Genomic DNA, 18,418 nt, shown 5'->3' on the forward strand with positions numbered 1-18,418 from the left:
GCTTTGCTAATTGTCCCCTATACTGGCAGGCACTCAGTCGCCCTCAACACAGGTCCCTGCTCTAGACCTCCTACAACCTGGGTTTAAAAGATAGCTCCTTCCTCTTGTTCCCCTCCAGGAAATGGCAGGTAATCAGAAAAAAAAGGCCGGTTGCCAAGGATGCTGACGACTTGAGGTGAGGGAGGAATATCTTACCCTAATGAGGATTCTGCATCCATTCCCACATCTACTGAGCCCCAGCAGAGGCCCAGGTGGCATTCATTAGCAAAGGAGCTGGTGACGTGGTTTGTAGCACAGGCGAGCAGACCAGCTCGGCAGAGCGACTCACACAGCCATTCAGAGACCTGTGGTTTTCTGTCCACCCAGCAGGGCTCCTCCAGCATGGTTAACTTAGAGCAAAGCCTTCTCACCCCGGCTGGCAGCTTCCTGGAAGCCTAGGCCAGGGGAGACCCCTCTTATCACAACAAACCACTGCAGTCTGCCCTTAGCACTTGCTCCAGAACCTCCCTACACTTCCACCCCAAACTTGGCTACCACCCACCATGAGACCCAATGAGTCAAAGCCTCACCAGCCTGCCTTCAGAGTCTGGCTCAAATCTTTTAACACATCCCCATCACCAACCTCAGGCCACACAGATGTACTCAGAAAGCATTAATTAGCTAAATGAAAACATACCTCAATTCTCATTGATCTTCAAATAAAAACAAGCTGCCAATACAAAAGCTTCCTCAGTTTATACAGCCACACCTTAGTCTTCAAGTCTATCTTGCTACTTTAATAATCTTTTTTTCAGTTGGTCAGAAAGAAAACAGCTCTATTTTCAACCAGGATATCTTGTCTAAAATGGGATCAAGACAGAGAGCCTATATTCCAGCCCAGGAGACTAGGGTGGCTTCTAAGCCTGAGAGCTCAAAAGATCCTGCAAGGCCCCGGCTGGTTGTGTAGGCCCTTCCAGCTCTTCTGGGCCCTGCCCACTGCGCATACCTCCTTCCCGTCTCCTGCCCACCTTCATCCCCAGACTTTTAAGCCATAGCATGTGTAGTGGAAAGAGGCTTTGGCACTGAGGGGAGCTGGGTTTCATTCTTGACTCCAGCATTCAACTCAGCCTCATGTTTTTCATCTGTAAAATAGAGAGAATACCACCACCTGAAGGATGCCTGAGAATTAAGAATGTCCAGTGCCTGGCGCACACACAATACAGTAAAACTTCAATATAATGAACTAATTCAAACAAGGGGTGTTCCATTAAAGCTGAAAGCCCATTATATAATAAAGTAGGTTTTCTGAATGCGTATGTTAAAAATTTGACAAATTTAGTTTACCTGTTTTTACTCATGTACACGTGTAATGAAAATTAAATATGCATGAACAATTTTAATTTCACAGAAAAGTCTTCTATATGTATTACTGTAATTTTAAATTTAATACTGAGTAGGTGTAGTAAATGCATGCATTCACCAGACACCGCGAGTAAACCAATGCACACGGCCGGGGCGAACCAATTACCTTGAGCGATGAGGGGTGATCAGGTGCTAATCATTCGCCCAACATTGTTTACAAGCAGTGACTTGGATTTAACTATGTAGACTATAATTGTAAATATGTAATTACTTATGTCAGCAAAATTACTACAGTGGTTTTTCCAACATATGGCCTATTTGCTAAATTTTGTTAAAAATAAGTGAATTAATAACAAAAAAACCCGTTAATTTAATTATAAGCAAATCTTGGTTAAAATCATTTTTAACATACAGACTGGAAATTGTATCCATTAAATCTGAAGTCCATTAAATCCGAAGTCCATTAAATTGAGGGTTTACTGTATACAGGGCGGTTAACAGTTCCTGAGTACTAACTATGTACCAATGTTAGCATGTTTCTTTGCTCTTTCTTCCATTCCTGCTTCTTCAAACTACTGCTGCCCACAGCCCACAATCACCCAATCTGAAGGCTACTGTTCATTTATTTACCTGGGATATTTAGCTGACATTTGAATACAGAGACAAGTCATCCAAATCACACAAAAGGATCAAAATAGGAGAAACTAAAACAAAGCAGAGAGAGACGGGGCTCCTAGGTGGTGGTAAGAGAATGTCCTCACAGCAGCCAGGCTAATCCTGCAGCAAAAAGGATGCGTTGGGAACCTGCATTGCATCTCCAGACAGGATGTGCTAATCAGACGCTTAAACTGCCCTGGCAGCTGGTGGCCATCTCCATGCTACCGACCAGCAGAAGCAGCAGTTTGTTTGCAGAAATGGCAAAGTTCTGCCAAGAAAGACCAAGAACCTCCTTAGAAGGACCAAGTAATTAACATACAGACAACTGATTGGTCTAGGCAAAAAAGACGCCTACCCTCAACCTTGGCTCCGTGAGGCAATGATGCCACCGAACAGCCACAGCTGAGGAAAGCAGTTAACTTCTACCAGGTCATTAGTTACAGAAATATCTCGGGTTTAAGAAAATCCTCGTGAACAGAATGCCAATCTATCTTATTTCCCTTTAAAGGTAACACCCAGTCCTTGTCTACACAGTTTTTATAACTTTAGAGCATCCCAGAACTCAAATCTGTATTCTCCACTTAACTCATCTGCCAGCAAACAGGGACACGTCTGCTCAACTTTCCTCAAAGGCTCCTGACATCCATAGATACGTGCTGGCCAGAAATGGACAGAAAGACACATATCCTTTACTCAGTCCAACAGTATCATCATCTACCCATTTTTCCTTTTGCTGAAATGCAACTTGCCAACTGTGCCTGGACAGACAGATAAATGGATGGACGGACAGGTTTGTTTCTAAAATTAACAGACAGAAGGAAGGCCTGATGTAGTGATTACAGATTCCCCCCCACCCCCTCCAAAGTGTTGAAACAAACTGGAAGAATCTGCAGGAATGCTATTCAGAGAGGCATCTGAGTCAACAGCCTAAGCATGCCCCCGGACTCCTCTTTCTTTTCTGTGGTTTATATTTGGCTTTCTACCTGCCAGGCACTGGTGACTCTGAACATTGGATTCAGGGGCTAGTGGTAATCAAACACACTCCTTTTTCTTTCTGATCACTAGTAAGAAACCTGGAATCAGCAGGTTGATACTCTAAACTCAGCCTCTGTAAGCACACTTAAATCCCACAGCAAGTATTTATGAACCTCGGCAACAGACTGGCCAGTGATTTCTCCACCACAGCAGAGAAGTGAGTCTTTTCATTCAGCACAGATCTGCAGTGACCCCCCACACGCTAGCTCTCACTAAGTGTGTGCTTTGTGTTTCCTGTCTACCCCCAGATGCTAGAATAGGCCTCTCCCAAAGCCTGGGCGCACCCCGACCCTGTCAGCACTAAGGAACCACCGCAGCTCCCCCTTGAGCAGGCCACACACCTGCTTCTCAGCTCCCTGCCAGCAGAGCCTTGCCTCCCTCACATCCTTTGTCACCTCAGCCAACCATGGGAAGGGCGGTTAACAGTTCCTGAGTACGAACTATGTGCCAGGTACTACTCAAAGCACTTTAGTGTATTAACTAATTCCCAAGCCCCATAGCAATTTGCTGGAGGGAGAGAAATTCTTTGGTCCAGATTCCGACAAGGTTTCTATTCCCTATTTCTGGCTGTGCTGTAAAGCTTACATAACCTAATTTGCATTATGATGCTATTTTAAAAATCCCAAAGATGACTGCTTCAAGCATCAATGGAAGCTGTTAGCTCCTACCTAAAATGATAATGTGAGAAAGGATATCTATTCTTAAAACTAACTCAACTCAAATTCTTGACTTAAAACTGCCTTTCTGGAAGATGCTATTGGAAAGGAAGGGGCTCATTCTTATATAAGAAGTACTAGGTTCTATGCTCTGTACATAAGCACTGGAGAGACACATCAACACAGAAACTCACCTCCGCGGGAGATACTTTCTTGGCTCCGGGGTTCTTATTCATTTACCACCCATCTCCCTTCCAGGCCTCCTGGTAACACTGAGAAATCCATGGTCACTGGGTGGCATGGCATCAGTACCAGTCTGAATAAAACAGAACCTTTCTTGTTCTGATGACCACAGAGAGCCACACCCCCCACCACAGCAAGGAGGTACAGGGTTGAGCTCAATGGCAGTTACAGGATGACCATTCAGAGAGCAGGCTGTTTTTAGCTATAACTGTTCTTAATAGCCCTGGTTTTTAGGGCTCTAGATTGCTAGAATTCGAACTGCTAGGAATGGGGTACAGGGAATCTCCTTAGTTCATTCCCTTAACTCACCACTGAAAATTTACATCCACTGCAGTTATTAATAAGATCCAAGAAACGGGGGAGTAATCATGAATAGTTAGAAGGGTAAAATTCCCCTCATTTATCATAAAAGAAAATATGTGGTATTTGAATTAGCCAGTTTGTTATTTGCTATTATTATAAAAATCGCTTTAAAAGGACTGGGGTATTCGTCATTCATTTCATTCAGTTCCCTTACTTGGATAGAGGCCCATGAACATAAACCAGAGTTGGTTTTGAGCTGTCAAAATTGGCAGGGAAATATTTAAAATGAATGAATTTCCATTGGATGCTCATTTTTGTGATGTCAGAGGGCCCATATAACTAATCCTATATAATAAAAGCCTAATATGCTAAGTGTCCAGTCGTCCATTCAACCAAACAAAACACAATATGCTAATGATATGCTAAGGCCACTCAACCGCTTGCTATGATGTGCACTGACCACCAGGGGGCAGACAGTTGACCAGTAGTTTAGCTTGCTGCTGGGGTCCGGTTGATCAGGACTGAGCGAGACAGGCCGGACATGCCCTGGAGCCCTCCCATGGTCCCTCCCTGGCTGGCCAACCTCCCGTGTCCCTCCCCAACCCCGATCTCCGCCTGGCCTGTGCCCTCTCACAATCTGAGACCCCTCGGGGGATGTCAGAGAGCCAGTTTTGGCCTGATCCTACAGGCCAGGCCAAGGGACCCCAATGATGCATGAATTCGTGCACTGGGCCTCTAGTTCATAAATAAACTATTAAATAAGTTAATAATCTTTTGACATTGTTAGTGCATGATTTGCCTCCCAAGCTAGGGTATCTATAGTAGGCCCAATCCATCAACAAGGAGACTCAGACTTAAAGCACTTCCACTGGGCAGGGCTGTTTGCTGATACCCAGAGAAGGACCTGCCACACGATGGGCACCCGGCTGCTTGAGCAGGACTAGAATGTACTTGGTACTAGTCAGCTAGACCTCATACAACCTTTTATAGATGCGAAAGCCACATTCAACATGCATGCAGGTTCTGTATGGAAAAGGAAGTTGTTCTAGCAACCTTCAAGATAGTAATAAAAAGAAAACTGCTACTTAGAGACAAATATGAAACATAAAATTCATTTTAATCTATATATAAAAACATAGCCTTAGCACAGAACATCTGACACATGTGAAATGCATATATGGGACACACTAAACAAAGCAAATCCTTATTAAAATATTTGGCCTAACCCTCACATATTTTAAATGAACTCCATGATGGTTGAATGAGGTGGGAAATAAATCATCTAGCTACCTAACCTAGAAATCAGGTGAGTTGCCTTACATCTATTTGGACCCTGTGTATTTACCATTCTGAGTCTTGCCAAACTTGGGTCTGCAAATAGCTTAACTCAGTCAATTACATATTTTCCCATAGTTACCTTAATATTTTGGTGTTTTTTTTTTCATTTTCTATTGCTTTTTTTTTTTTTATGGCTTCTTGCTGCTGTTGCATTAGGGCATACAACATAGATCAGAGATTTTCATTTCTCAGAGAAGTTTTTCTCCTTGAGAAATTGGCACTTCAATCCTCAGCTTGTGAACAGTTACATATAAATGCATCCTACCAGCACTATTACCAACCTTGCTGCTTATGAAATTCCAGCACTTTGGCCAAAAGTGCCCTGATGTTAAAATCTTCTTAGGTGAACTCTACCACCGAATTCTTTAAACAGGTATGTGTGTGTAATTCACATATGCTATATTTTAAGTGTCTACACTCATACACTTAACTCAGCAAAAGTGAAATGTCTCTTGAATAGAAAGTAAAACAAGGGTATTAAAACAAACGCTGAAAACAATTATTTTACATTTAGATCATACAAATTTTTTTAAAGGAAACGTGATGCTATAAGACCTAAGAGATCAAATACATCATATATGATTGTAATATATGCATGCATGTTGTGTTCATCCATTTTTAATTACTTTTCTCTTTAATCAGAAAGTAAAAGAGCTTACCTTTGTATACTGAGAGCACAGCTTACAGTCACTATATCTCAGCCTATTTTATATAAGTGATATGGCTACGAAGGTCCGAGGAGAACGAGAATAAAGTGAGATAAACGTGCTGAAAACTGCTTAAAAGTATTAACCTGAAATACACAGAGGGTCCAACACCAGTTTTAAAAATACATTAACGAGGTATTCCCAGCTCTTCAATTAATAATGGTGACTGACTGATTTATGATTTTCAAACATCCACCCAAATTTTTAAAAAAGAAGCAAAGGTTAATACCAGGACAATCTGTCAGGTTGTGTCCCCTGGGGTAACAGATGGAGAGGACTACAGACGACCTCAGGACTCCACACTGCACTGCACCAGGCACGGCAGCAAGTCTGTGTGAGGTATGTGGGAAACCACTGGGCCATTTCCTTGCACAGGAGATGGGGTGCTCCTGAGCCCGAAGGAGCACAGGCTGCAGGCCACACCCACGGCTGGGCACCAGCCTCCATGCAAAGAATATGGCTTCAAGAACCCCTATCTCTGAGAAATTATGATAGCACTAACTGACGCAGTCAGGAATGCAACTACCCAATTTATATGCTAAAAAAGTTTAAAAACGGTCAGAAGATATAGCACAGCTCACACACTAATTCTAAGTTCTACATTGGTCTGTAAACTCCCCGACAAGAGACTACACTAGGAGGAGTCAAGTACAGATATTGCTAGGTTTCCAAAGAAAAGTTTTAGGACAGACACCGTGGCTTTGAGTAAAGTATTGCTCTTCTTTAAAATGTTCAGTCATTGCTTTCCAAAAGAAGGTACCAGAGTGGTGTGTCTGAGAGCTGGAAAGCCTCAGGGGTCACATTGCTCTTAAGACCAAGACATAGAAATTGCCATTTCAAGCCAGACAACCTGATGGTTCTAGAAGTCAGAGAAGAAATCTTGAGGGCCCAAGTGAATAATAAATGGTGCGACGCTCAGAGGCTGGCAATAGGGGCTTTCAATGAAAAAACCACCTACAGTGGAGAAAAGAGCAGAGAAGCAAAACTCTATGTTAATTTCACAGAATTTGGTGAAGCCAAGAGCCTCATTTATATTTCTCTGCTCTTTCAGCTGTAAGTGGAATTTTCATTACAAAATGGAAGGGTGGGAAGGGCAAAAGAAGGGGGGGACACTTAATTCATTACAAAATTTAAACAGTTGAACTTGCAATGGTTACCACTTCTAACAAAGGACTGACAGCTCTGTTATTTTCAGTAAAGCAGAGAAATGTAAAAGTTTGCAGCAACGGGGCAGGTTTACAACATGGTTAGTAACTTCCAACAAACAAACAAAAAAAAAAAGGACTTGGTAGAAACCATTTGAAATGACTGCCATCATGTTGGAAAACAGCACAGCTCCCTTTTCACCATCATACAGGGATCGAGCTATGAAGCTGAGTCAGCTACTTCTAAAGAATTTTCTAAAGAGAAATCTCCAGAGAGATTCCAACTTGGAATGCAAATTTGACGATCAATTTCAAATGACAATACAGCTGCAGCTGCCAATTAATAGTATTCCAAAAACAAAGAGGACTGTTGTAAATATTTAATAAAAATTGGACACTATCAGCCATGCTTTTTCTTCTCAGTGATGGCTCTGTTTCATCCATAGGTCAGCAAAATGAATCAATGAAAAATGAAAACTCCCAGCCGAAATGGGCCTCCTGTTTACGTCTAGCCACTAATGCGTAGGATGAGAATGATAAGTTCACAGCTATTTCTAGCAAGTGATGAGGTTTTATTAAAGAATCACCCACCACTAATAAGACAAAAGGTCAAGGAGCAGAAGTAACAAACAGACCACTGTAATAAACAGATGTCTGAGAAGGGACACGAACATTTGTCTTAAATCGCCCATTTCACTCTCATTTAGTGGTCCCAAAGAATCTGGCACATCAATTTGCCATATTTTGTGAAGCCCATTCTCACTGATGGGCAGTGTTCCACTCTGAAAAACAGAATTTAAGAGGGAAGAAGAAAGCTATTTCATACTAAAAATGGACATTTTTAAGACACAGCAACTTGTAAATACCAACATGGGACCACACTGTTGCCTCCATGGGGGTGAGTACCTTAATGAAACCATTACCTTCTAGTAACATCATAGGCTTTCCAAACAAGGTGAGAATGCAAGTGGAAGACTTAGGTCTGCACCCTTTACAGAACAGCACAATGATACCCAGTCATCATTTGTCACCAGCTTAACCAGGTGTCTTAAAAAATAAATGCTGACCCATGGCTGAAACCTGTCACTTTTCACAGCAGCACTCAACAAGAACTGGGACAATCGAAGAGCAAGTTTTTATGGGGACCCTGTTGCTGCTTTAGATTCTGATGTAATTGAAGAGGAAAAGAAGACCCTTCAATGAATCCCAGAAAAATTGCTGATCTCCTATCTGCATGAAAAAAGTCAGGGAGTGAACACAGTATCTTACAGAGTGAAGAAGGCCACAAGAACAAGAGAGGGTGACTGATCAATTAATTTATTATTTTTTTAAACTTGGGAATTCTGAAACTAAAATGATCCTATTCCTCCTTTCCCATCTCTGGTGGTGCCATCATTTTGATAAGCAATGCTCAGGGAACAGAGGACCCTGGATCATGGGGAAGCCCCTGTACAGCAGGGCACGAAGGGCTCACCAAGTAAGGAGACTGGCTCAGACTCACAACCGCCTTGGTTTACTTTAGCAGTTTGCTTACAAATAGATGGGTTTCTAGGGCTAAGTTATTATTAGTTTTCAATTCCTTATAATTTTATACCAAAACATATAAAAAATAATAAGCTAAAACAATATTCAAACCCATATTTTATTGGCTTTAATTACACACTTCAATATTTACAAAGTAAAATGAAAAGTCTATTGTATTAAAAAATTACTACAGCCCAACTTAAAGTGCCCTGGGGCAGATACATGTCAATCAGCTAGAATCAGTGGCTATGTCAGGAACCAGGCAGTACTCTGGGGTACAACAAAGCAGTTTATTTGTGATCAGTGTTTGAGACTATACATCCTTCACAAATTTAATTTTACATAATCTGATACTCCTCTTAAACTTTGAACTGCTAGACTTATTTCCCTACAACAGAAGGGCTGGTATAAGTTATTTTCCAGAAATGAGGTACCGTTTCACAGAACTAGTTTCTTTTTTTGTTTGTTTTCAAGTTTTAGAGAACTAAATTTGCATTTGTTAAAATCAAAAAGTAGGAAAGATGTTCTTTACAAATAATTTTGATCAAGTATGTGTTCGAAGAAAGCAGGATAAAAAGGCTTTGTTTCTAACATTCTGTATCGTACTGTATAGTTGTTCAATAGGAATTAGCTTCTGTCATTTGCTAAAAGAATGAGTAGTGGGGAACAGGATATGTTGGGAATTTCATAACGGGTAACAGAACCATTCTCTTGGGTAAACCTACAGAGAAAAGAAACGGAAAGGACTCCAAATAAGTTTGATAATCCAATAAAAGTTCCAGGTTAAAAAAATATTACAATTATTATCATTAACCTTTTCCAGATTAGTCAGTCAACATGCACCATTTTGGAAGAGGCCCACAAATTAAATTGCTTTTAATATTTTGATAATATTCTCCACTCCAAATTAAGATGGCTAAGTCACAGGAAGAAAGCAATTTCTTATGAATGAACTGTCATGAATGCTAAAGATCAAAGGCAATGCCATTGATTAATATTCTAAAGTGATTCTAGAAATCCATATTCGTTTTCCATTTAGCAAATTACATTTTACAGGAGAAACACGGATTGTCAACATTCAAAGCACATTGTTCTCTGCAGGCCTGAGGTCCCCAGAAAGACAGCTCCAAGTGGAGTTGGGACAAGGGGCTTAGCTTGTTCATGGCTATTGCCAATATTGGCATGGCAAATCTGGAAAGATTAATAATTGCTTTCTTAATTTTGTAATTAATGAGTTCTTGTGGCCTCACAAACTTCTGCATACTCAAGCATGATTTGAAATCTGCTCCTATTTCTATTCTAGTCTTTAACCTATGGAGAAATCACAAAGCAGCAACAGCAGGTATTCAAGAGCACCAGATGATCAGAGGGAAATTACCCCACATGCAACAGCTTTACAAAGGCCAAAAGACATATTTACCTTACAGCCAAAATAAAGCATCATTTTAGTAGGTTGGCATCACAGTAACATTTAAAAACAAATCTTTTATGTGAAAAATGGGGGCATCAAATTTCACCAGCTTTGGAAGTCAGTTATATGGCACATGGAGGAGAAGAGCCTTCTGCAGTGGGGCTCAGATGCCACAGGGTGAAAGTACAATGTTAGAGAAAAGGGAGGAACGAGAAAGAAAAATTAAAAATACTGAGGAAAAACGTGAATGCAGCTTACAGCCTAGATATAAAAGTATTTTAAAGGGAAAAAGAGCTCTAGCAAACCTTACAAAGAATGTGAGACTGACTGAGTCCAAAAGAAAGACACAGAAGGAGACCTGCCCTAGGAGGCAGATGCTCTGTCGCTCAGACACGTTCTAGTGAGGCTTGTGAGTCAGACGTGTCCCCTACACTGGGCAGACCTGACTCACAGGAAGAGGGCAGTAGTCAGGATATCCAGAATCAAAAGGAGCTGGACAGTTTGACTTTAGAGGCAATTCTGGGTGAAAGCACTCTCTTAAATGAATCTCCACTTCCTACTCACCCAGATCTGAGGACAAGGGAATCTGGGGGAGCCTTGACCCAACCAGAGTGTGCCAGAGGGGGCACTCAGGTAAAGGAAGTAACTCCAGACTCTGCACTTGGCCTTGGAGAAACTCACCCCACACATTTGACCCTTGCAGCTTTCTCCACATCTTTCCAGGATATAATTGTCTACCTTAATGGGGAAAGAGGTCAAAATGTTCACTTCCTACTTATTTCTAGTTATGAAACAGATGAAGCTTCAATTTATCAGTCTTAAGGGCCCATAATTTTCATCCAAAGAAAAATGGAAAAGCTGATGCATGAAGAGAAAAAGTATAATGAAAGGCCTTGGGGCTAATGGAGAGAACAAAAGCCCAGGCAGCCGTACACTCGGGGTCTGGCCCATTTGTGAACGTGCCTGCCCAGCAGGGGCTGCAGAGACACACACGCACACACGCTCTCTCACAAGCATACACACTTGCTCCCTTCTTCTCTCAATGACAAACATCCTGCAGATGGCTGATTCTAGAACATGTAGCACCTGAGTTAGGAAAAATGTCTAAGAGCATATCACTGACTCCAAACCTATTGCCTCCATTGCCACATAAACCGCATTCAAAAGTTATCCAAAGGGCCACTGAGGTTCACTTCTGCATTTGCTTTCACTTTTTATTTTTGGAGGGAGAGGGGACACTCCTGTGATTTTCTGACATGTACTACAGACATTCTGCAGCAAACACTTAAGTAACACTGCTGGTGATGCCCATCACCTCTCTAGGACCTGTTGACTCCACCTCTAAAGCAGGTTTCTGGAAAGGGATGATGGCTACAAATTTGAAGTGAGCAGTTCCTATCCCTAACTTCAATCACCCACAGTTCAGTTTCCAACCAGAAACTTAAGTATAGCTACATAACTGGCAGGCAGCCGAGCTAGAAACTGCATATGGCCCTTCAGTAGCCTTTGAATGGAGTATAAGTTGGCTGTAAGAACTACTTAAAATACTTAATTTCAGTATGGTCAGAAACAGGCAATTAGAAACAAGCAGTCCTTCAGTCAGGCAAAGCGAGAGAAGAGCAACTCCAACCAAACCCAGAACCACAAGGTTGTGGCATTTTCAAAGGGAATTTAAGTTGGGTCACTAGAATGAATAGGTCTGAGATCCTCCAATTCATTGAAAGAAACCCTAGATACAAACTGTGCTTGGGATTGCTGTGACAGAGTCGCTAATAGGAGAAACCAGTAAGATGGTGTACATACCATAGGCAGGGGCAGCTGTGCTGTAGCCATATGGTGTTCCATAGCCTAGTGCAAAGAAGAGAGAGCAGATCAGTGCAGGACAAAGGGCAGCTGGTACTGGTCCAATTCACAAGTACCACTGGGCCCGGCATTGTGGGCTCTGAGGACTTCATCCAGTTGCTGGATGGATGAGAACCATTCTCAGACTGGCTCTAGTCTACTGATCCCTTCAGGCTTGCTGAGAGTGGAAACTTTCCCCTGACCCACCAGAAGAGCTTGTCTCTGCCTCACTATGCTTACCACACTATTACAATTGTTGACTAGTTGTCTGTGCTCCCCAAGGGAGAGGCAGAGACACCCTGCATCGCCTGAATCTAGCAGAATGTAGTAACCACTGGCTAAATATAGTATGTTGAACAAAGGAATGCTCAGAACTACTCAAATGACCAATTTCTCAGAGCTGGAAAACAGACCTTTTCAAGTCTCTTTCCAGAAAGCAGTGACAGAGCAGGCTGGAGCCTCAACTGCCATTAAGGAGGGCACACAGGTCAGGCTGTGGGCTTGACAGCAAGGTCCATGTCTTGCTGCTATCTGAATTCCTGGCCCCAGTACATGATCTCTCAGTAAATAGTGGTGCAATTGACATTAGCATCTGGTGCCTATGAAAAAAGGCTCATATTGTCAATAAAAACAAATACAAAGAATACAGAAGATTTTGAGCCAGTTAGTTCTGGCACAAGTTTCTTATATGTCCTTAGACATATAATTCTTAGTTGCTATTTTCTCATCTTTAAAATGGAAAACCTTCCAAGCTACTTTACAGTGTTGTAGGGATTAGAAATATTATATTAATAGAAGCTACAATCTTTAATCTTTCAGTAAAACAACTTCAAAATATAAATACTAAATCACTTGGGTAAGTTTCTAGGAAAAATTGGTTTCTAAAATAGGACAAGGGCATGGAAGGTACATGGGCCCTTCACATTGTACCCACAACAAAGCAAGCACTTTTACATTACAACCCCTTTGTCTACTGCTCTAATGACCAGCTGCAACTCATCATTTAGATCAGGACCAAATATCACCTCCTCTGTGAAGTCTCCCACTCCTCTGCCCACTCATGTTACAGCTTGCATCACACTGCATGGTGTTTACTCAATGTCTGTTCCTACTCCCACCTGACCCCAATCATTCACTAGGGCAGACGTTAAGTCTTGGTCATCTTTGAATAACCAGTTCCAAATCTCCTGTTTGAGACAAAACACTCAAATGTACACTGAACAAGTAAACTGCTTTTAGGGACTAACTGAAACATTTCCTGAAAGATAAATTTTTTTCACTTTTTAGTCTATGCTTCAGTCATATAAAACTAGGGATAGTACAACATAGTCTCAATCTTAATCCTTGATGCTCAATCGTTATTTTAAGTGGACACAATGCAGCTGTAATAAGCAGTAGGAACAGTATCAGAGGCCAAAAGAGAAATTAATGCTTAAAAATGTGAGTTGTGCATGAAATCCAGAAAAAGGCAGCTGTTTGGCTAAGACTATAGTTTCAAGGGTTTTACCAAGACCTCCTTAGAGAGAAATGAGGTTAGATTGCTTAGCTGGCCACTGAGCAAACCATTGGGCTCTAATCCTGACTTCACCTCTCACTAGCAAGGTGACTTTGAATTGTACCTGTTATTTAACCTCTCTGCACCTCCATAGTCTACGGCAGTAATGGAGTTGGCAGTGAAATGTAATTAAATAATATATGTGAAAACACTAACTACAGTCCCTGCTGCACAGCATGCACTCCACAAATGGCATGTAACCCATTCCTACTTAAACCAATCTCATCTGAATCTTCTCTCGGCTGTAAGAGAACTTCATTTTTAAACACTTCCGGAGACAGACCTTTCACAGAGGTCAATGTGATGACAAGTTGCTACAGAGCAGACACACCTGGCAACAGCAGACCTAAATGCTTCCCTTCAAGATTATTGCCACTAGACAGACGATGGCTGCTTACCACTCAAGCAGGAGGTAAATGTTCAAGACTAAGCAACCATAGACACAAATGGATCAAGTCCCAATGGAACATGTGATCAAAGGCAAGAAAGCTAATCTCAATAACTTGCCTATTGTTGTTAAGTGAAAGTTGCTTCCTTTCAACAATGCATTAAATAACGCAAAAAATAAAAATTAAATTTCAGCTGAAATAGTGAGATGCACAGAAGAATGTCTTAATTTTGTACACAGATTGTACCAAACTATGACTATCCTTTCTCCCATGTCCCTAACAAGCATCTTTCAGTGTTCTCCGTCTCCTTGAATGGCACAATCATCCAGTCTAATTCCTTCAGCTTAAACTCCTAGGAGATACCCTGGAAACTTCCTTCTTTTTCATTCTCCATATTAAATCCATAAATTTTGCTTCTGAGGAATCCTTCAACCTATTCACTTCCTGCCACCCATTTACTTCCTTACACCCACTGGAGACATTCCCATTGTTTCTTGCCTGGGCTACTAGTTTATAAAAACCTTAACTTGCCTTGTCATGCCCACTTCTGTTCCCACAATCTATTCTTCACACTAAAGAATGGTCTTGAAAAAGAAAATCTCATCTTGTCATTTCACTCCTTAGAATCCTTCACAACATACCACTGCACTTAGGATTCTAAGAACAAATTCCAAACCGCTGCCTCCAGGACTGGGCCCGAGCATCCAGCTTTAGCTCAACTCACTCCCCACCCCAAGAATCTTCACATTACACCCTGACCTTCCAAACCTTCAACTGAGCCAAGTTCCCTACCACCAGGACCACAAGGTCTCTGCACATGCTTTCTTCTGTGTGAAACTTCCACCTCACACTCTTCCCCAAGTTAACGCCTACTCATTCTTCAAAGTTCAGTTCAAGTGTTACTTCTTCAGGGAAGCCTTCAGGGACCCAACAGACTAGAGCAGTTTTCTATTACATCCTCTCATAGCATCATGTCCTTCTCTGTCATCGAATCATCTCAGTCTATAACAGTGATTATTTAATTAGTATGTCTCACCTTTGGAGCAACTGAACTATTATGTATATGACAAATATCTGAGCTACGCCCCTACTGGGATCAACTTCTAGAAGGTAGAATTGCCAAATCCCATCATCCATTCAACTTCCCAAATAGTCTATTCTAATTCTTTCTTCAGAAAAAACCCACCATCTATGTAAACTTAAAAAACGACTGCATAAAAACCCCAATCTTTATGACAATTTCATCTTGAGCAACAACTACAAGCAGTTTACTTGTCAAGTTAAAAGTTCCATACTTTCAATATTGCAGAGAACTTGATTTTAATGGGACATGTGTATCTGCCATTAAAATGACACATGGATTAGAACAGGCAAGGAGATGGCACTTTTATCCATCTCCCTCAAGCCATGTGGTAAAATGGGGAAGAGAAGCTTTGAAACTACAAACATCTATATTCAACTCTTTGCTTCGCCTTATTTCCCTAAACCTAGTTTCCTCATCTGGAAAATGGAAATAATTTTCATGTGAGGAAACATGCAAAGATTAGAAACAATTAAGTGAAATCCCTTATATGAAAGTATCTGGTGCCCTGGTTGGGTAGCTTCGTTGATTAGAATGTAAACCAAGGTTGCGGGTTCGATCCCCATTCAGGGTGCACACAAGAATCAACCAATGAATGCATAAATAAGTGAAACAACAAATTAATGTTTCTCTCCATCCCCCTTCCTTTCTGTCTCTAAAATCAATCAATAAATTTTTTTTTAAAAGCATCTGGTGTATAGTAAGCTCTGGGTAAGTTCCCCTTTTTCTCTTTTTGTGTTTCTTTAGTCTGTGATGGTTCCCAAACATTGAGTTAAGGAAACGCTAATAATGACCAGGCTTCACCCCAATTAAATAACCTCTTAGCAGCTATTTTTCTGTCTTCTGTATCCCACTGAATACACTCTGCTCCTCAATCTGTGCTACATCTTTTAGCTTCCTCATTGTCAAAAAACATCCCTTCAACTATGTGCAACACTGCTCATCTGTCACTTCCTTCCAGGAAGCCTCTAGTCACTCGGCAAATTCCGTGAGAAAAGCCATGACATTCTGTAGATTCTCCTTTCAATTTCTGTGCACACCCATCCTACACCCATACTGTATTTCCAGAGACCATGTATAATCCTAGAAAATAAAGAGACACCATTACTCTTCGGCCCGAAAAAGGAGGCAGATCTGCGGGTGGTACTGTACCTGGAGCTATGTAGCCAGGAGCAGCTGCAGCCCCAACGAAAGCTCCCCTTGTTAGAGTTCCTCTTCCTCTGCCCCGAACAGCCTGGACTGCTGCAGACACAGCTGTATTCACAATACCCTTTGCCTGTTAAAAGTAACACATTTTTATTACTGAGAGAAATAAGAATTATCCTATTATCTCTGTAATAATGTACACCCTGAGAAACTTGAGCCTATAGATGAGACAGTGTGCTGCCTATGACCTTAAGCCTTCACTTTACCATCTGCAGAATGAAAATGACACCTACCTTACAGACTTGTTCTAGGTAATATACTAAGTACATAAAAATATGCAAATAACTTCTTTTCACTTGAGGGCTACCCAAAAAGAATTCATTTCCTACATACAAATTTCAGTATCAAATTACATCCAAATTCAACTGAGGCCAGACTAGAGTAATTATAGACACTTGATCGAAATTCACTGACTTCTCCAGCCACAGATAAAAAATACTGCAACAACAAACCACCTAGAACAAGCTGCAAACCGGAATAGAGTTTTTGTAAAAAAGGACTAAGACAGGAAGACAAAAGATGTGGATGCCAGTTTCTGCTCTAAGTTACTAAGACCTCAGGAAGGTCATATGATTTCCTTGAGCCCGTCTCTTCTTTTGCGGTGTGTGCGCGCACACGCACCAATCATTAAATAAATACATACATATATACATACATACATACCAACTCTAAAGTCCTTTCTTGCTCTAAAATGCCATGGAGTCTGGTAAAGTCTCATAATCTCTCTCTAGGGGAGTTAGTTGCTCCAGTAATTGTAAAATAATACCCATTTTGCTCTCCTTACTTCAGAGTACAAAGAGCAGTTTCGAATATAGATATAAAACTCTGAAAAGCTGACCAAATCAAGCAGTAACAGCACACAGGGCTGCTAAAACATCCCTTTCCAAAACTAAAATTTTTAAAAAATCAAGGATATCTAGTTTTAAATTAAATATTATACTTATTTTGTAGTGAAATAATGCAACAAAAACTCAAGCTAGAAACTACTAATATTCCCTACTACAAACAAGGAAGGGGGAAGAGGGCAGAGCCTCAAAGCTGACTGTATGATAAAGCCAACAGTATCTCAGAGCACACACACATTTATCTCACATGGAAATACCATCATCCTCTGCTCCTCTTCGGTCAGCCTCTACTGCTAGTATAACTGGGCAGAGGCAGTTTCAAGGTTTAATATATCATGCACAGAGAACTGCCATTTTTTCTTTTTGGCTGAAAAATGAAAAAAATCACCCCACACATCCAAAACAGACTGCTTCTTGGCTGTCAAGCACATTGAACGCAGGAGGTTTATAGCTTCTAGTATGGAAAACTTTAAAAATGAGTGAACTTCAAGCAGACTTTTTTTTTTTTTTTAAACACAGCTTATTCAAAAGTAGTCAGGAAGCAACAACCTGGCAATAACAGAGTGACCTCACACAAATTAAGCTCATTCCTACTAGAACTAAACTTACCTTAAAAGTCTCTGCAAGTAGGCTTTTAAACACAAAAATGAACTGGCCAATTACAAGATGTAAGTCATAGGAAAATTAGACCAAAATAAACAAGGTAACAATTATCTTTTTCCAAATTTAGAACATATTCTAGAAGATTTAGGAAAAGAAAATCCATATTCTCTCTACACGTCTTCCTCTGCAATTTAAACTTTATTTTTATTTAATCTCAGTAATAGTTAGTTTTACTTGTTTATATTTTGAATCTTAAGATTTAAGCAATTTATTATAGTAAATAAAAGAAGTTGTACACAAAACAAGTTTTTAAGATATAATGTGCAACAGTAGAATACCCATGTCTTTGGAAGGAAAAGACCCTGGTTTTGGGACTTCTACCATCAATCAGCTATGTTGCTACACACAGTATCTTAATTTCTTGGTACCCTGTTTCCTCATCGATAAAATGAGATCAATTCTACCCTCCTATAATAGACCTAGCATATGTAAAAGAAATTGTTTAACACACAATCTTAAATAACCCAAGTTTCCTTC

At 40.8% G+C, this 18,418-nt stretch overlaps 1 protein-coding gene across 9 annotated transcripts in view; it reads right to left on the reverse strand.

Annotated features, from left to right (window-relative positions):
- Window positions 1-5,333: 5,333 nt before the first annotated feature.
- Window positions 5,334-18,418, reverse strand: part of STRBP (spermatid perinuclear RNA binding protein) — a 147,784-nt gene continuing 134,699 nt past the window's right edge. For 4 of the 9 annotated variants that reach the window (XM_080669541.1, XM_080669543.1, XM_080669544.1 and 1 more), the window contains exons 16-18: window positions 16,380-16,503; window positions 12,164-12,208; window positions 5,334-6,366 (exon numbers count right to left, since the gene is read on the reverse strand). In XM_080669541.1, the coding sequence (XP_080525667.1) occupies window positions 6,362-6,366; window positions 12,164-12,208; window positions 16,380-16,503 (174 nt within the window). In that variant the 3' untranslated portion in view covers window positions 5,334-6,361. Of the gene's footprint in view, window positions 6,367-7,005; window positions 7,235-9,048; window positions 9,671-12,163; window positions 12,209-16,379; window positions 16,504-18,418 lie in introns of those variants that run through there. The other 5 variants (XM_080669540.1, XM_080669539.1, XM_080669537.1 and 2 more) reach the window with 2 other exon arrangements.

This window comes from Plecotus auritus (genome assembly GCF_963455305.1).
Source record: "Plecotus auritus genome assembly, chromosome: 5".
In the NCBI taxonomy this organism is placed as follows: domain Eukaryota; kingdom Metazoa; phylum Chordata; class Mammalia; order Chiroptera; family Vespertilionidae; genus Plecotus; species Plecotus auritus.